The sequence below is a fragment of the Humulus lupulus genome, chromosome 3 (assembly GCF_963169125.1).
Source record: "Humulus lupulus chromosome 3, drHumLupu1.1, whole genome shotgun sequence".
Taxonomy (NCBI): domain Eukaryota; kingdom Viridiplantae; phylum Streptophyta; class Magnoliopsida; order Rosales; family Cannabaceae; genus Humulus; species Humulus lupulus.
In genome coordinates, this window is record NC_084795.1 from 156565104 (window position 1) to 156584702 (window position 19599).

General features: G+C 36.4%; 2 protein-coding genes across 3 annotated transcripts; one reads left to right on the top strand and one right to left on the bottom strand.

The window, feature by feature from the left end:
• The first annotated feature begins 1546 nt into the window (after nucleotides 1-1546).
• On the top strand, nucleotides 1547-15370 carry LOC133823237 (4-alpha-glucanotransferase DPE2). Of its 2 annotated transcripts, none has more exons than XM_062255898.1 (22): nucleotides 1547-1956; nucleotides 2206-2597; nucleotides 3750-3867; nucleotides 3973-4028; nucleotides 4147-4274; nucleotides 4362-4488; nucleotides 4628-4824; nucleotides 5119-5197; nucleotides 5741-5779; nucleotides 6114-6233; nucleotides 6369-6470; nucleotides 6693-6776; nucleotides 6869-7111; nucleotides 7197-7397; nucleotides 7634-7705; nucleotides 13291-13407; nucleotides 13501-13598; nucleotides 13745-13904; nucleotides 14067-14165; nucleotides 14258-14455; nucleotides 14611-14704; nucleotides 14862-15370. In XM_062255898.1, exons 2-22 carry the CDS (start codon nucleotides 2253-2255, stop codon nucleotides 15086-15088), a joined length of 2904 nt encoding a protein of 967 aa, XP_062111882.1. In that variant the 5' UTR covers nucleotides 1547-1956; nucleotides 2206-2252; the 3' UTR covers nucleotides 15089-15370. The 2 variants fall into 2 exon arrangements, with proteins under 2 accessions (XP_062111882.1, XP_062111883.1); XM_062255899.1 differs by having other exon boundaries at nucleotides 2210-2597.
• A 2755-nt stretch (nucleotides 15371-18125) lies between these two features.
• On the bottom strand, nucleotides 18126-18638 carry LOC133825159 (uncharacterized mitochondrial protein AtMg00810-like). Its single transcript, XM_062258142.1, has one exon. The coding sequence runs from the start codon at nucleotides 18636-18638 to the stop codon at nucleotides 18126-18128; it is 513 nt and encodes a 170-aa protein (XP_062114126.1).
• Nucleotides 18639-19599: the final 961 nt, after the last annotated feature.

Sequence of the window (19599 nt, forward strand, 5' to 3'; positions counted from 1 at the left end):
TGTGTTGTCTAGGCTCTCACGAACTGAATATTTCACCCGAGTTCGTGTTTAATCAATTACCTGACTCCGAGCTCGTAGTAACTTCAGAGCGCCCAAAGTTGGATCTAACCATTATGAGTCCCGAACCCGATTGTTACCTTAAGTGTAGGTCAGATGATAACTTTGTAAAACGTGTATGTACTAGATTGGATCTCGAGCTGTTCACATCATTAATAACCAGACATTCCACTTGACTATTTTTCCACATATTTATCTGCCAGTTGTACCCGATCTGAGTAATTGAACTCGTGCTAATTTTAGGGTACAACAAATTTATATTCTTTTAGTGATAATAAACTGAGATTACAAATAAATTAGATTTTAATTAGGGCATAAAACCCCAACAGCTGTAACTTTGGGATTTGTGTGTCAGACATGGTGGTTCCGAAAAGCTGTTTAATGCAAAACCACCCTAGTATCGTGTCCCTTGAGCTACCTAGATTTGAGCTTAAACCCTGCACCTTCCAGACTAAAAAACTCGTACATTTAACCTTTAAACCTAGAAAAAACCCAAAAAGTTACCTCTTTTTATGCACTTAATTTAACCATTTCTAGTCATGTTTGTTTTTGCATAGTATAACCCAAACTAAACCCGTAAGAACCAAAATAAGGCAAAACCCACTAGAATATTTCATAAACTTGAAGAAAAAACGAGTAAAAAGAAATTTAAACCAGAGTAAAAATGTACTTACGGATTGGTTCTTGATCGAAGTTGTAAAAGGATGAAGAACGACGAAGATTGCAGAAGATCCGGGAGGTAACCGTTGGAGGAATTTATGAGAGTTAAAGGGTTTCTAAGAATTTTTGGAGAGAAGTAAAAAAGGAAAATCCGAATGCAAATGTGGTGAATGCCAGACCTTGTTCTCCTATTTATACATCAAATTTGGGGACAAATTTGAGCCGTGTGATTAAAGCAGGTAGAGATCCGAGGGTCATAATTAAATAAACCAAACAACAGCAAAATATTGACAAGACAATTGTCACAGTAATTGAAGCCCGAACATACTCCTATAACAAGCAGACACGTGTCCTATACTCGAATGAGTGTGTGGGCACGTTTTCTCATGAAAGAAGTCGAAAAACCCCTACTGTGCGTGTCAGAAACACATCATGCACGAGCAAGGATTTGGCGGGCAAATATTGTACTCTAAAAACACGAACTCAACTATCTTGCTCAGGGTACAACTGACACATAATAAGTAAAGGATGCAAGACTCCACGGATGTTTCGTTAGCTTCAAACCAAATAGCTCGAGGGAGTCTGGGACATCCTAGAATCCTTAAGTTCGTTTGAAATGCTGATGACAAGAGATCGAATTATCTCGTGTCCAATCACCCTCATCATCCCCGATAATTTATAGAAAACAAAATTAATTAAAAAAAAAAGCATTACTAAAACAAAATTTGCAAAACGAAAAAAGAAAAAAGAAAAAAGAAAAAACAGGCACAAACAAACTGTGTGGTCCTTCTCTCATTTTCCGGAGTCGGGTCGGGGTGTCACTGTGTCAGTCTCTCCCGTGAAAGCGGCACTCAAATTCACGTTCTCTTCTTACTTCTTCTTCTTCGAGGCTCTATGCCACAAGTGAGCACAATATCTCATTTCATAAATATCTGGGACTGGGAAACAAAAAAAATCTCACCTCATCAGTCCGATAAAAACGCATAATCTTTCCTTCATTGTCCCTTTTCATTACTTTTTCCCAGTGAAAATATCACCCTACACAAATTGAATGATAGTCCTTCGTTACAGTTTGGCTCTTCGAACCCAACAAACGCATGCGGCTTTCACATATTTCAATTTTCCTTAAATTTTTTTGTCCGCTTGGCTTAACTTATAGCTTCTGAGTGGAGCAACGTTGATTTTTTCCTCTCAGATTCTCAGCTGTTTTTTTTTTTCGTTACTGGCTATCTTAGGAAGGTATGTATTATTTTCTTCTGTAAAAGTGAGGTTGTGGATTGATTTTCCTTAAAATCCACTCTGGTTAGTAATTATTTGTTTTCGGGAAAATGGAGTGACGAGGAAAATATCAACGCTTTTGGATATTGCTCTCTTGTTTACATCTTTTTTTCTTTCTCGAGAAAGTATTGCATCTGGTTCTCTTCATTAATGGAATTTTTTTTGTATGGATTTTTGGAATATATTTTGACAATTTACGTTTATTTTAAGGTAGAAATTGAAAATTTTCATCTGGGTCTGATCCGAATTGGGAGATAATGGCCAACCTGGGATTGTTTGTTGGGACCAAATGCGTGAATGTGAGATTCAGACTACCATATTATACACAATGGGGTCAAAGCTTGGTGGTTTGTGGGTCTGAACCTGTGCTTGGTGCGTGGAATGTGAAGAAGGGTCTGTTACTGAGTCCTGTTCGTGAAGGCGATGAGCTTCTTTGGTGTGGGACTATTGCGATTCCTAAAGACTTTGTAAGTGAATACAGTTACTATGTGGTGGATGATAATAAAAATGTGCTGAGGTCCGAGATGGGAAAGAAGCGTAAATTGTTACTGCCTGAGGGAATTCAAGATGGTATCTTATTGGAGTTGCATGATCTTTGGCTGGTACTATGCTATTTTTCATTGAATATTCTTTTTCTTTTATTTTGCTTGAGATCATAGCGGATGAGAGCCGATCCCAGGTTTCACTCCTTTGCCTGTGGACTTGTGTTTTAGTGGTATTAGTTCAACTGTGGCAATCTTCTGAATTATTTAAGATTTCATAATCTTGGAATGATGCTCTTCTTGTTAGATGTTTAATTACTCTAATTGCCAATGAAGTAGTTGAAAAAAGGAGAAGTTACCTTATGAATCTTTCAGAAATCCACTTTTGGAGTTACAAAGTATTCTTTTTCTCATTAATCCATCATTTGTTCTTTACTTTTTTACTTTTGTTTCGTTTATCCTTCTTTATTTCTTTTAATTTTTATTTTTTCCAGCACCATAGCACTTTGTTGCAACTTTTTCATGTATATATGTTGATGGATTTTACTTACTATTTTTGTTTTATCTGAGCCTGCGCTTTGCATGTGGTTGTAAAAAGATGTAGATGTCTTTCTATTATAATCATACTTGTCATTTAATATAGTGAGAAATTGTTTTATTTATTGACTTATATATTTATAGGGAGCTTTGTAGGTAGGGCATCACTTTTATCATTTTTGCCCCTACCGTAATCTTGGAGCGAGTTAGAATAGAAAGATTTTTATTTTTTTTAAGTGTAGCCGATTTATATTATTACAAACACAATTCTGGTTCTTGGAATGTAGGAAAAATTTGACCCTGGTAGATTATTTAATTTCATTTACTTTATTTACCTATTTTACTAAATTTTGTCTAGTCTTAACCAATTCAAACTACAATTGTTGCTTTGTTATGGTTGGTTATGTATAGTTATAACTTTAATTGAGGACCAAGGGTCACTGCAGCCTTATGTTGCTGCTAAGTTTGATTGAGTGACGTAAAATTATCAGAATTACAGTCCAGCAGACTTCTCATAAAAGTTGAGTTTGGTATTTCTGTGACGTTGTCTTATTAAGGTCATTTTTGTTATGGATGACCTTATATTTGTATGGGAATGTTTGATTTAATTATATTTCTTGTTTCATTATGTTTGTATGAGAATGGCGTATTGAAGTACTTTATTTCCTTTTCTTTTTTTTTTTTGTCATTGACATCTTCATATAGCTTTTATATGTAATGACCCATGAAATCCAGATTGGTGCTGATGCACTTTCTTTCACAAGTGCCTTCAAAGATGTCATATTCCGCTCAAGGTGCACACTTAAGGTACAAAGGCATCTAGGATTAATTAAGAATAAATTGGACAATGAAGGTAAATTTACTCAAGTTGACCTTTCTTAATCAATTCAATTTCATTGATATAATTTGCTGTTTGGAAATTGTATATTGACTAATATGTTAATTTGTCAATGAACAGATTCTGTTATTGTTCATTTCAAAATCTGCTGTCCAAATATAGAAGAAGACACATCAGTAAGATTTATTTTTCTTTTTCTCAAATGTGTACTCGAATACGATAGTTTTTATATAATGTAGTGTTTTTTTTTTTGGCTCAGACTACATCCTACTGATTGATGTTTCATCTTATTAGATTTATGTTATTGGTAGCTCCATCAAGCTGGGGCAATGGAAGATTGACGGTGGACTTAAACTGAGCTATTCTGGGGAATCAATCTGGCATGTGGACTGTGTGTTGCCAAAGTCTCATTTCCCAATAAAATATCCTTGTGGAGCTTTAATGTTTATTCAGTTAATGGTGCTTTGGTTATTTTAGGCTCTCTTTCTATTCCTTAACAACTATTCCACATATAAGTACTGTAAATACAGAAATGCAGGAAACTTTTCTTTGGAAACTGGTTCTACTCGAGACCTCTCTCTTGAATCTTCAAATGCGAAACTAAGATATGTAGTCCGTTCAGATGGCATGTTGCGAGTAAGCTACTTGCCATCCAATGAGAATGATAAATATTCTAATGAATGTTGCATTGCATAAGAGCTTGGACATGTTCCTAAAAGTGTTACACTGCATGTGAACTTCCAGTGATTGCCAAAATATTTTACATGCTTTATAGGAAACGCCTTGGCGGGGTGCTGGTGTTGCAATCCCCATGTTTTCTATTAGATCAGAAGCTGATCTTGGAGTTGGAGAGTTTCTTGACCTAAAGTTACTAGTTGATTGGGCTGTCGAGTCAGGGTTCCATCTCGTTCAACTTTTACCAATTAATGATACTTCAGTTCATGGAATGTGGTGGGATTCATATCCCTACAGGTATATAAACAATTTCAACAATAGACATTCATTAATATAAAGACAAGACAATGGTGGTATCCTATCTTGCTTTGGAATCCCAATTTGCTACAGGATTCTGCCAAGTCATACGTTATTTTTTCTTCATAGGCGTGCTTTTCATAGTTCCTTTTATTTGGATGCTTCATGAACAGGAAGCAATGTTATCTTTATTGTTGTTGCTATTCTTTACAATTCAGGTTTCATTATGGTTAACTTTTTAATTGAATTTTGTCTCATTTAAACTTCTTGGCTTGACTTATCTTTGTCCTACAGCTCACTTTCAGTGTGTGCTTTGCATCCTTTGTACTTGAGAGTCCAAGCACTTTCAGGGAGCATACCTCAGGATATTAAGGTAAGAGTTGGAAAAAATATTTGCTTAGTTAAAAAGAAGCACAAGTTAAATTTAGGCTGTCCCAAAAATTATCCATTGTCCTTGCTGAAGAATACTTTGTTATTTGGATATACGAAAATTGCAATATGGTGCCCACATAAAGTAGTTTTTATCTGTTGCAAATTTCAGTTGTTTGTTTGCATTCAAGGAGGAGTTGGTGTTAATGTGATATTAGAGTTGATAGAGTATAGATACACTGACTATAAAATCTATATAAAATGAAAGATTTACACTAATTATCTTAGCATTCTGTTTATGAGAAGCTTTTTGTGTTGCAAAAAGCCTTTTCTTAAGAATGTCCATCTACTTCTAGGATTAGGAATTTGAGGTATTGATTTGAAATTTGTTTCAGAAAGAGGCAAGTTAGCTTTTCTCATAGCAATTAACTTGATCTGTTTAAGTATGTATATAAAGAAACTGAACATGCATTAATGAGGAAAATATTTGGTTTTTTAAATTCTTTACCGACTCATTTTCCATTTCTTCCATTCCCTTTTCTTACAGGTAGAGATTGAAAAGGCAAAAGAACAACTAGATGGCAAGGTAGGCCTTAGGCATTCCGTAGTTAATATATACCCTTGTTATCTTATGAAAGAAGGCAACAATTGTTTAAATGCTATTTTGTTAAAATCATCTAGGAAAGTAATAGGAAATTCAAATAAATCAGGTTCATGATAGTTATTGTTCTGTGTGCACTCACAATGACCAATTGTTAAAACCAAGTTTTTGGTTTCCTCATCTTTCGAGTTTGCTTCTTTTGGTATTTTTGTTGATGCTTGACATCATAGGTGTCCAAGCAACAAAGTTAAAATAATAGTGAGTATAAGCATCACTATAATTGCTTTTGAAAATTAATTTATTCTATTGACTTTTGCAGGTTGTCGATTATGAAGCCACCATGGCCACTAAACTTGCAATTGCCAAGAAAGTTTTTGCACTAGAGAAGGAGTTGATACTTAACTCCAGTTCCTTTCAGAATTTTTTTTCTGAGAATGAGGTTTTAAACTTTCTGTTGCTTCTTGCACTATTATTAAAAAATATCTCTGAAGATCCACAAATTGTTTCCTTTATTTATTTATTTTTATTTCTTTTCAGCAACCACTACCCTGACTCCTGTTATAATTGTGAATAGGATTGGTTAAAACCATATGCAGCCTTCTGTTTTTTGCGTGACTTCTTTGAAACATCAGATCATAGCCAGTGGGGTCGCTTCTCTTATTTTTCAAAAGAAAAGGTAATCATCTAGTTGAATTAACAGGTTAGTTATAAAGTTGGTATTCTGTATCTTTTTTTCATATTTGCGCCTACTACATAGTTCTATATCTTAAGTATATTGTCTAACCAGTTTGCGTACAAAAATAAATAATTAGAGATTGAATTCAATGTAATGATAATGATTAAAGGAAAATGTTCCAAATATATCAAAATCCAACAAAGCTTTTCGCCTTTGTTACAGCTTGCGAAACTCGTCTCTAAGGACAGCTTGCACTATGATGTTATCTGCTTCCATTATTATATTCAATATCATCTACACTTACAGGCAAGTAGTGCTATGTATCTATTTTGTACATCACTTGATGTCTAAGAAAAAATAATATGGTGGAATTGTCTGGTAATGTTGTGAAATGCCAGTTGTCAGAAGCTGCAGATTATGCGAGAGAAGAAGGAGTAATATTGAAAGGAGACCTACCTATTGGTGTTGACAGAAACAGTGTAGATACCTGGGTTTATCCAAACTTGTTCCGCATGAACACATCTACAGGAGCTCCTCCAGATTATTTTGACAAAAATGGACAGAATTGGGGATTTCCTACTTATAATTGGGAGGAAATGTCAAAAGATAACTATGCTTGGTGGCGATCTCGTTTAACACAGGTTTACATGCATAATCTTATTTGTATCTTTGCTTTATTGATTTTTCTTATAAGATGAAGACCAACATTTTATGTTTCCTTGGCAGATGGCAAAATACTTCACTGCTTACAGAATTGATCATATATTGGGCTTCTTTAGGATTTGGGAGCTACCGGAGCATGCTGTGACTGGACTAGCAGGAAAATTCAGACCTTCCATCCCTCTAAGTCAGGAAGAATTAGAGCAAGAGGGAATATGGGATTTTGATCGCTTAAGCAGGCCATATATTAAGCAGCAATTCTTACAGGTTACAGAATTATTCTTATTATTTTTAAAATTCAACTGAAATTCTTACAAGTTACAGAAGTTTTTAGTTTCATGTTTGGGTTATCACAGAGTAATATTAGCCTTCAGCCTTTCTCAAGCAGATTATAATTTTAGGTCTTGTCTTAGATAAACTAAATTATTTATGTTTCATTATTGTAAATTATACATTCATCATTTGGTTACTGATGCCTTTATGTTTAAGTTTTTCTTTTTCAGGATAAGTTCGGAGTTTCTTGGCCTGTTATTGCTTCAACTTTTCTGAATGAATATCAGAAGAACCGATATGAGGTGTGCTAATCATAGTATGGTTTTCATTTTTGTTTCTTTTTATATTTTTGCATTTTCTTAATTGCATTCAGAGTTAATCTTTGTAGGTATTTCAGTATGTTATGTTGTTTGTTTGATAATATACTTCTAGCAAGCAAGAAACACTCATTTTAAACTTTACATTTTTTCATATTCTTTTGTTAGAGCTTCATGTTAGACTACATTGTAGCTTTTTTGTAGCGAACGAACACTATAGGTTTTTTTTTAGTAAGAGTAATTTTATTTGTTTTTGGTAAGATTTGTAAAATGCAAAATAATAATAAATGAGATCATGATCGTCAGAATTAATATATTTCGCACAAGCTCACTTTAGCATGATTTATGAAGTAGCTAGCTAGGGTATAATATATGCAATATCAATGGTAGGGTCTTAGAACTCTATCAAATTAGTATTCAGAATAGATTGGATAAAACTTGCTAGAACACTTATTGATTTTGGTAAAATGAATACAAACTCCCAAGCATTCGAGAGGCTTGGTCTCTCCAAGATGACCTAGACAAGCAATTCTCTAGGTAATTCTCACGAGCTAGGCTCATCTATTGATACAAATAATCCCCACGTAGTTAATAACAAATGGCGTGATTTTTTATTCTTTTTAAAGACGCATCAACTTAATTACACATCAACCTAAGTGTTAAAGACACACCAGCTTCAGTACATAGCCTAACATTATACCCCACCCAAACTTTCACCTTTTCCTCAAGGTGAATGGTAGAAATAAAAAATCATCTCTTGGTAGAATGAACTGTATTATTATGATTGTGTTCATTACCAAGTCATAGTGGAAATCATTGAGCCATCCTCTGTCGCAAAACTAGTTCAATAATGTTGCTTGTAAAGCTACATCACTGACCCACATGCTCTCTTTAAAGTAATGAGCTGAAATTTAGCTCCACACAATTCAAGAAGCATCATAGTGTGAACGTCATGAAGAAACGTTCCTCAGTCTGGGTTCACATTTTGCTGTAGTGATGACTTTCTCTCTTTAGGCGGTGGTTCTCTGTCAAGCAGCGACAACTTCTGGAAAGAATGTGGTTTTTGTTCATAGATGTGGCTGAGAAGGCGAATTGATTCTTTCTTCGTCTGGGTTGGAAAGTCTTGGAGTCTTTGTGCTGAAGACCATTGATGAATTTGCTCAGTGCTAACTCATCTGAAATTGAATTTAAGGGCGCTGCCAACTCAATAAGCCTTCTGCATCAGTCTTTAATTGAGCCCTCTTGTTGTAAAGCAAGAAATTATTGATCACTCAAGGATCCTTCTTGGTGTAAACAGAACTGATTGAGTAAATGGATCTTGAGTGCTTCCCATAAGAGAATGGGTCTTGATTTTTTCACCCATTGGAACCACAATAAAGCGCCCCCTCCAAGTGCTATGATTGCTGCCTATACTTTCTCCTCGTTGAAAAGGTGTAGTGAAAAGTATCGTTCAGATCTTAAAATCCACTCCTTTGGATTTGTGCCATCCAAGATTGGCATTGCTAACTTCTTCAGCCAATAATTTGCTCTATGGTGATAGTAGAAATTGTTTTTAGAGCTTGTTGATGCCATATCCGCTCCCATTGTAATCCCTGGGCTGTGTACAACCACTTCTTCGGCCTTGACAAATGATGAAGATGCCAATCTAGTTCTTTTCGTGGAGGTTTGTGAAGGAGTCCATTTTCTTGAGAATTAGTTTGATGTCTTCATGTATAGTTCCATTGGCCTCCTCTTGTTTCTTGGTCTTTGCCTCTTTCTTCTTGGATTGCCAAGATCACCTCCTCCATCGAATCCATTCTTGTTGTTATATTCTTTGCTGCCATTGATAAAAAAGAGCTAGTTCTTGACCGATTGATAGGGTCTTGGAACTCTTATCAAATCAATAAATGGAATAGATTGGATAACACTTGCTAGAACTCTTTTTGATTTTGCTGAAATGAAATACAAATAATCTTTAAATAATTTTCTCATGAGCTAGGCTCATCTATTTATACAAATAACCCTCATGTAGTTAATAATTGTTGTCTGAGGTGAAAAGAATTGTATTTTCTAGGTTGTGTAATAAGAAAGACCCAAAACAAGACCTATGTTTGCAATAAAACTCTAATTTTGAAACCCTAAGGCTCTTGATACCATGTTATCTGAGGTTAAAAGAATTGTATTTTCTTGATTTTCATTGAAAGGTGGTGCACATATATACACAAAAGTAGGAATCTATCTTAGGAAATTATACAATTGGGAAAGTAGAATTAATGCTAATTATTAGACAGTTAATATACAACTACCGCAACTTCTCAAGTTGGAGCATAGATATTAATTATGCCCCACTTGTTACATAGATGGTCAATCTGAACCCCCATTCAAAGCTTTCGTGAAGATGTTCTTTAGTTGTTATCCAGTCTTTCACATATTCTGTAGAAATTAAATCTTGTTAGAATTTTATCAAAAACAAAATGACAATCAATTTCACTGTGCTTAATTTGCTCATGAAACATAGGATTAGATGCAATATGAAGAGTAGCTTTGTTATCACACCACAGTTTTGCTGGTACTGAAGTTTTAAATCATACTTCTATCATTAGCTGATATATCCACATTATCTCACAGATAAACTTGCTCTTCATCATATCAAATTTTTCAACAGCCTGACTAAATTTGCCAAACTAAGCATGTGGACTCTGTTTCAAACCATATAAAGATTTTCGAAGACGACCAACTCACCCTGACTCCCCCTGAGTAGCAAAACCAGGAGGCTACTCTATATACACCTCCTCCTGAAGATCACCATAATGAAAAACATTCTTGATATCAAGTTGATGCACATGCCAATGATAAGTAGCTACTATTGAAATAAACAATCGATCACATGTCAATTTTGCAACAGGAGAAAAAGTATCAAAATAACTCTCCCCATAGGTTTGAGCATAGCCCCTTAGCTATTAGACGGACTTTCAATCGGGCAACCGTTCCATCCAGATTGATTTTAACTGCGAACACCCATTTGCATCCTATAGCCTGTTTCTTGAAAGTAAATTGACCAAGTCCCAGGTATCATTGTCATCTAAAATATTCATCTCCTCTATCATTACATTATGCCAACTAAGATTAGATATGGCTTCATGAACAATTTTAGGAATGGAAAGAGAATCAAGGAAGCAGGTAAAGAACAAGAGGAAGACGACAAGGTGTTATAAGAAACAAAAGAAGAAATAAGATAAGTACACTAGCGTTTACCTTTGCGTAAGGCAACAGGAAGATCACTGCTTGGGATTGGATCTGATGACAAAGGAGTAGGTGCAGGACATGAATTAAGCGGTGGATGCCTGGAGTTAAGAATGTAGATGCTTGAGTGTTTCTCGGGCAAACAATAGAAGTTGGTAGCAGTGTTTCAAGAATGTAGAGGCCTCCTGACTCGTATCATAAGATCCTGAAATAAACAATAATCAGGAAAAAATGAGATACAACATTTAAGATTACGAGTGAGTTGACTGACAGAGAGTAAATTAAAAGATAAATTAAATAAATGTAAGAGTGCTGGTGCTAGACCCACGAATAGAAGATGGTGACCCATCAGCTATAGTAACGGTAGAAGTGGAAGCGTGTGATTGAAAAGTAGAAAGAGTCTAGAATTTCCTATCATATGATCTGTGGCATCAGAATAAATGATTCATTGGGTTTACCTGAATCAGCAATAGCAATGACAGAAGAATGTAGATGCTTGAGTGATTTCTAATACTGTGAGAACATGGAAAATTCATCGGCAGAGATACAAACTGATTTGTCAAAGGTATCCTTAGTGAATACAACATGTATTGAGTGTTTCTGCTGATTTTTGTACTAAAGCTTTCTACACTCAAACTTCGTATGGCCTAACTTACGACAGTAGTTGTACACTGCCTCCAGAATCCAGTTCGAGTGTCAATTTCTTGTGAGCCCCTCCTTTGTTTCCACTATGATTAGTTGATCTCCCAAGGGCATTATTATTATATCGATCGACCAAAGCACCACCAAGCGGAATGGCTGGAGTACTTTATGTGAAGAGAACGCGGCAAAATACGTATTGTAAAGATGAGATCTCAGGACCAAAGAGAATTAGCACACTCAAGTCAGGAGGGAGGCCAGCTAGAAAACTCATGATAACCATCTTCACTCGTTGGCTTTGTTGAACCTTCACATCAAGGCTAAATAACATCAACATATTAAACTCCTTATACGTCTTCTTGAACGCCATAAAATAGTGGACTGGTAGTGGTCTTGTTTGTCCACACGATAAAATGTTTTGCAAACCTCATACATGCGAGAGAGATTCCCTTTTCCAGAGTACGAAAATTTCAAATAATCCATTAGTTCTTTAACAAATTTACTATGATTGATCAAACCAATTACCTCACTATCATAGAATTTTGAATATGAAGGAACAAGCGAGCATCCTCTTAAGTCATATCTGCTTCGAATCATCTTTCTCCTGCGAAGTCTTTAGGAGGATCATCAGTCAAATGGTCATCTGTCTGTCTATACTCCATAAATAACGACGAATTGTCTTACTCCAATCCAAATAGTTCTTATGGTTTGTGATTTTCGATCTCACGGGCACCACATGTGTCACTCTAGAAGACTTATTCTTAGCCATGGCGCCTAAACAGAGAGACAAGGCAGCAAACACGAAAACAAAGGTAGAACCACAACAAATGATCAAGAACAAACCTTGACATTTGACATTTGACATTCACGAGTACAAAATCTAGATGGACAAAACCGAAGCACAGAACAATCAAAGACGCAAAGGAGATCAACCGACGAGAAAATGACTGTTGAAATCTGGGCTATGCACGCTCATGCTCCGATGTGTGGGATCGGAGGTCGAAGGTGGTGGCGGCGCATGGGGCTCATGTGTTGGGCTATTGGACGCTGACTTCGGGAAATGTAGATTGACGGTTGGGGAACCTCGTGGTGTGGGCTGTGAGAACCTAAAGCATCTTTAAATGGGACTTCTGAAATGAAATCATAGAAATACTAAACCCTTGGTTGGGTTTATGCATGAGACCCAAAACAAAACCAAAGTTTGCAATAAAACTCTAATTTTGAAACCTTAAGGCTCTTGATACCATGTTATTTAAGGTGAAAAGAATTGTATTCTCTTGATTTTCATTAAATGGTTATGTACATATGTGTACAAAACTAAGAATTTATCTTAGAAAACTATGCAATTGGAAAACTAGAATTAATGCTAATTTGACAGCTAATATATAGCTAACAATAACAAAACTGCCTGATCTTTTCAGAAGAAACATCATTTGCTAATCACACTAGTCACAATAGCTAACATCAGTTTAAGTTTTTTTATTTCTTCTAGAATAAGTAATGTGTACAGGTGACCTAACAACCATACTGCATGCAGATTTTTTTTTTATGTCAAATGCAAAGTGTCCTGGATCCTAGACCATTATGAAATGTTCTGCTTTAGGCTTTGTGTGTTTCTGCTTATTTTGACATCTTCTGCCATAGTAAGTTGTGAAACTGGACTTGATTTTCTTCTTTTATGTAGTTTCTTTCTTTCATGGTTTTTTTAGTTCAAGGAAGACTGTAACACAGAGAAATGGATTGCCTTCAAGCTCAAGTCACTTTCAGATAAGTTTTTATTAGAGAATGAGAATAAGACACGGCTTGATCTCTTTGATCTTCTACGGGTAGAATATAATTTTTTATGTGTTCGTCACATTTTCTTCTACCATCTTGGTTCTTAAGACTGCTATATTAAGCAGTTTTTTTTTTCTTTCCAGAATATCGTTCTTGTTAGAGATCCAGATGATCCAACGAAATTTTATCCCCGCTTCAATCTAGAAGATACTTCAAGTTTTCAGGATTTGGACGAGCACAGGTGCTTTATTAGTTTTTCAATCTGAATGAATAACTGTTAATAATAATTATGACATTTTTTTTTCTCTGAATGCAAATCAGAATGATTCTTTTTCCTTGACACCCTAATTTAGTATCAACATGGAAACTCTTATTTGTCATGAACAGCAAAAATGTTCTGAAAAGATTGTATTATGACTACTATTTCCATCGGCAAGAAACTCTCTGGCGGCAGAATGCTTTGAAGACTTTGCCGGTTCTCCTGAACTCATCAGATATGCTTGCCTGTGGGGAAGATCTGGGTCTTATTCCTTCTTGTGTTCATCCTGTATGCTCATTCAGCCTCTCATTTCAAATTAAAGTTTACAAGTCCTCTGGCTGTGCCTTTATAATGGATAGAATCGTCTCTGTCACTTCCAAGCTCTCTTAGTTATGGTTTTAGACCTATAGTTTGTCAATGTAAGGCTGTAATTGATTGATTGTGATGTAGGTTATGCAAGAACTAGGGTTAATAGGTTTACGCATCCAACGCATGCCCAATGAACCTGGTTTGGAGTTTGGTATTCCTTCTCAATACAGCTACATGACGGTAAAGATCTTTTATCTTGCTCTGTTGTCTACTTTTCTGGCATGTGGCCGAGATGGTTCTCCATCTTACTTTCTTGAGTGTCAACATTGTAGGTGTGTGCTCCATCTTGCCATGACTGTTCGACCATGCGTGCTTGGTGGGAGGAAGATGATGAAAGACGACGACGATATTTTAAAACTGTTGTTGGCTCTTACATGTTGCCGCCGGATCGATGTGTTCCTGAAATTGCACATTTCATCATAAAGCAACACGTCGATGCTCCATCAATGTGGGCCATTTTCCCGCTTCAGGTATTAGGATGAACATGATTATTCTGCCCTAAGTGCCGACTGAGGATTTAATTAATATGTTGATAATATTTATGTCTGATATTCTTTCCTCGTTTATTGTTTAACATTTAGGATATGTTTATTGGCATATTAATTTTGTGCCTCATATTATTCAGGATTTGTTGGCTTTGAAGGAAAAATACACAACGCGACCTGCAGCAGAGGAAACTATCAATGACCCTACAAACCCTAAGCATTATTGGAGATTCCGTATGTATAGAGTCTTATGTTTAACATTAAGTAAAATGAATTAGAGTTTCCTGCCCTAAAATAGAAAAAAAGAAAAAAAAAGGAAGAAAATTCTGTAGACTGATTTCAACATTTTCTTCGAAAATACTGATTTCAACAACATTTTTTCTTAACTCAGGTGTTCATGTGACCTTGGAATCTTTGATCAAGGATAATGAACTGATAACAACCATCAAAGATCTTGTACGTGGGAGTGGAAGGTCATATCCTGGGGGACAAACCGAAACTCAAGCAAAGCAGGAATTATCAGTTTCCTCCACAGAGAAGCAGCCTGTTGCCAATGGGAAGGAAAAGATCCCTGTAGTATCACAAGGAGCTCCACAGAAAGATCTGGCTGTTGGCTGATGCTAACTTGGTGAATCCTATTTCTTGCATTGCTAAACCTCAATAAATACCGTCAGATTGAACAACAGTAGTTGAATAGAATAATTGTTCAACCTAGGTGGGTTCTGAAATTGATTTCCGTTCTAGCAGCACGTGAAGAAAAATATAATAAAACGCCAAAAAGAGACTAGAAATCTTTTGAAATTAATAATGACCCTATCTGTAATGGCATTCTTTTTTACACGAGATTACTTGTATCCGCATGCTTATGATTTGGTTTCATATTTTCATTTTGATTCTTCATGAGAACTGTTGAACTTTAGAATTATGTATGTGAAGTGCGATTGTTTTCAGTAACTTTTAGGAATTATGTTTGATGTTATATTAGTAATAACAGAGTAAAGAAAAGAGTGAAAGCAACCTTCTGTATATTCTTAAATGAATGAATATTACAGAGTGCTTATATACACTTCAGAACAGAAAACAACTAACTAAAAATGACAACTCAGTATTGTTAACAAACTAACAAATCAGTCAACTAACCTAACCAACTTGTCCTAAGTCTAAAACTCCCCCTCATGATGGATTGTATATAGTTTGCAATCCCATCTTGTCCTTAAGAAGCTTCAAGTGATTTGGAAACAAGGCTTTTAGTAAACACATCTGCTTTGCTCCTTAAATGCAACATGAGAGGTTTTGACAAGTCCAGATTGTATTTTTTCTCTCACCAAATGACAATCTATCTCTATATGTTTGGTCCTCATGGAAAACTGGTGTAACGACCCAAATTTGCTAATAAGGCTTAGGGTCTTGATTAGCGTGCCTGGAGGGCAATAGGTGAATTATGGATATAATATGTGAATTTATGTGAATTTGTGATAGAGATGCATGTTTAGTTGAATTAAATATACATGTGGGCTCCGTTTGGATATTAGGGGTATGTTTGTGATTTTAGCTCGTCGATGACATAAATGTAATAAATGTGATATGTTTGTGAAATATCTGTGTAGCACGATCCGAGACAGTCCTAGGGAGCAGTTAGCCAGAAAGTCACAACGAGATTGAGAATCCGACTCCGGGCGAGTCGAGAGGTATTTTGGGTATTAGATGTATTATGGGGTTATTGGGTTATGGAAATAAATATTTGGAGATATATTTGAGGTTAGAATGTCTAGGAGGGAATACTGGGGAAATTTACCATTTTTCCCCCGGGGATGTTTTTGGTACCCCGAGCCTTGAGGTAACCTTAAGCTTAAGTTAAATAAAACAAAACATAGGAAGCTTTCAGAATTTGTAGAAACCGATTTTTAGACACTTCTCTCTTCCTTTACTTTTTTTCTCTAAAGCATAGCAAAGGAAAGTGGTGGTGGAAGCTAATCTAACTAAGGAATTGAAGCTAGAGTTTGAGGGCTAGGAGCTTGGGGGCTTAGGAGATCAACTCAGAGACTTAATTCTGCAAGGGTAAGCTTTAAATTACAAGAATTTCTCTTGAAGTTTTTGCTAGTTTTCTTAGAATATGCATGTAGATGGGTGAATGATTGATTTTGGATTTGATGAGGTTTTTGGCTTAAGTTCTTGTTAGGTTTTGCTGCTGAAACTGTTTTAAGACTTTTGTGATTAATGTTTGGATTGTTAGGTTGATTTTTATGGATGATTGGCTAAGTTTTAGAAGAGAAAATGGAGGATTTTTCTGGGTTCGAAGATTCGGGCCGCAGCATTGTTCTTGCTGAGCCGCGGCCCTCCGAAGCATTTGGGTGGCCTGGAAGAAGGGCGGGTCGCGTCATGCCCTATTTTGGGTGTGCTCTCGGGTTTGGGGGCAGGCCGTGGCATGGCCTCATAGGGTCGCGGTTCTTAGTGCCATTTTGTACTTTAAAGTGTGTTTAGGCTTGGGAAATCAAATATTAAGGCTCAGGATGGATTTTATCACCCGGATTGATAGAATTCAAGGTCCCGGAGATTAGAGTTATGACTCAAAGCTATTTAATAGATTAGAACTTGATGGATGAATATTGTTAATGTGTTGTGACTAGGGTTTCGGCAAGGCTCAGTTTAGGGGACTGTGCTCGGGATAGCGGTGCTTGGAAAGCTTGGGACTCAGGTAAGAAAACCATTGTTCCCGTAGAGCTTGTATGCAGGGCAGAGCCCTATATGATTGTATTGCAGGGTGTAGCCCTTTGATTGAATTTTTTCATGTTCAATATATGCTGTATTATGATATGAATGCAAATGTGTGAATGTTCGGCAAGAACCGGGAACGGCGCAGGCCGAGGTCGGCAAGGCCGGGAACGACAAGGGGCCGGGAACGGTGTTAGGCACATGGAGTGCAAGGCCGAGTGCGGCAAGGGGCCGGGAGCAGCGTTGAGCACGTGGAGTGTGAGTTGCCAGGGTGGGACCCTAAAGGATACCTAGGATATCCTCACGGTGTGGACCGCGAACTTAGGGCCTGGTAAAGCGCTTAGGACGACATGGACATATGTGTTTAGCCTATTGATGGCCTGTGTATATGCTGAGTGTTTGCTATGCATATGTTTTTCTGCTTGTAAGGGTTTTCTTGCTGGGCTTCGGCTGACGGGTGCTCTGTGGTACAGGTAAGGGCAAGGGGAAAGTCGACCAACCATGAGTACGGAGTGCATGAAGCGGCGCGTACATGTTTGGCCTGCCTGGCTGCCACAGCCAGTGGTTTTGAGAAATGATTGTATTAAAACCTAGATTTTGTCGTCTAGTCGACTTTGTTTGTACTTATATGTTGTAAATATTTCTAAACAGTATTTTGGGATCCCAAATGTCAAACACTTTATGATTTTCAGTAAATGGAATGGTTTTCAAAGTTTATAACTCTGTTTATGATTTAATTATACTTTTGACCTAAAACCTCGATTAGCGAGTTAAATGCACGTTTTAAACTCACTTAGTAATGTCTCTAAGGAAGTAGGGCGTTACAACTGGGTTTGTAGCAATGTGTAAAGTAGCTCTGTAGGTTCCTCATGAGCTTGCTTTAATTCTTTCAGCACAGAAACAAGCCAAACTACCTCACAAGTTGCACTTGCCATTGCCCTTATTATGCTTCAGCCGAGGACCTTGAAATTGTTTGATGCTTCTTACTTTTCCAAGATATCAATGAGTTCCCAAGGAAAACATAGAAGCCAGTAGTTGATCTTCTAGTACCCTGATATGCTCCCCAATCTGAATCCATGTAGGCCTTAAGCTTAACATCAGAATTTGCAGAAAAGAAGATGCCTAAACCAGAACTCTCTTTGACATATTGCAGTAATCTTTGGGAAGCTTTCAAATGAGGAACTCGTGATGCAGAAAGAAACTGACTTAGCTTGTTAAATGAGTAAAATAAATCTGGTCTAGTTATGGTTAGGTACTGCAACTTCCCAATGATACACCTGTAGAACTGAGGATTATCTAAAATGTCACTAGATTCTTGAGTCAACTTCAAGTTGGGTTCCATAGGAGTACTAGTTGGCTTGCATCCCAAATAGCCAAAGTCCTCCAAAATTTGTAGAGCATAAGATCTTTGAGAAATGAAAATTCCTTTAGGGACCGAGCCACTTGATGATGTCATTTTTGTATTAATATTTGATAAGTTTTTCCATGCTTGGATGGTGTTATGATAACATTTTTAGTAATTTTAACTTAGTTTCATGACTCTACAACATATTTTCTACATTGCATTTGATGATAAATCATAGGTTGAAAAAGACTCGCTGAGATGAGGTTAAAATGAAGTTTTAGGAGCATTCTAGGCTTTCGGGATTAAAGTGTTGAAGTGGACGTAGCGTACAAACTCTCTAAGTTCGAGAATTGAAGAACTTGAAGATAGTCCGCGACCTATAAAATTCAGGCTGCGACACTTTAATTGGAATTGACGTTTCACATTTCATGTTCCAGACGAGCCGCTGCCCAGATTTTTCAGGTCGCTGCCTGCTGTGTAGAAAAGTGAAGTTGGGCCGCTGCCCAGATTTTTCAGGCCGCGACCTCCATGACTAGTTTTACTCATATTCTGTTGTAGGCCGCGGCACGCAGAAATTCAGGTCGTGGCTTGCGACATTGTTTTCAGATTTTTAATTACATTTTAAATATAATTTAAAGGAGACTATAAAAGATGATTAGGGTTAATTGGAGATAAAGTTTTTATTATGGTTTATGAGAGAAAAGACTCAGAAAGGGCTGGAAAAAAGACTACAACACTACAATACTATTGTTCATCAATCTAGTTTCTTCTCTTTCCTTAATCTCTTTAATATTAATTATAATTATGTTTGTGATTATGATTGCTATTATGGAGCAGGTTCTTTTTAGGTTAAGGGTTAATTCAAAACCCAGGACATGAATTCTTGATTGTTGATAATGAGTATTATTCTTTAATTTCTCTCAATATTAAATTGTTTCTATTTTTCCAATTGAATGTTATGAATTTTGTGATTTCTTGTTGGGTGGCCAACTAATTAAGGTTTTACATTGTTCAATTTTCATCTTAGAATTACTACTCACCTAATAGTTTAGGATTCTAAGTGTATGTGATA

Coding starts and splice junctions, on each gene's coding strand:
- LOC133823237 (XM_062255898.1), top strand. CDS start 2,253: ATGGCCAACCTGGGATTGTTTGTTGGGACCAAATGCGTGAATGTGAGA. Junction 6,777..6,868: donor AATATCATCTACACTTACAG/GCAAGTAGTGCT, acceptor GTGAAATGCCAG/TTGTCAGAAGCTGCAGATTA. Junction 7,112..7,196: donor GGCGATCTCGTTTAACACAG/GTTTACATGCAT, acceptor TTTCCTTGGCAG/ATGGCAAAATACTTCACTGC.
- LOC133825159 (XM_062258142.1), bottom strand. CDS start 18,638: ATGACATCATCAAGTGGCTCGGTCCCTAAAGGAATTTTCATTTCTCAA.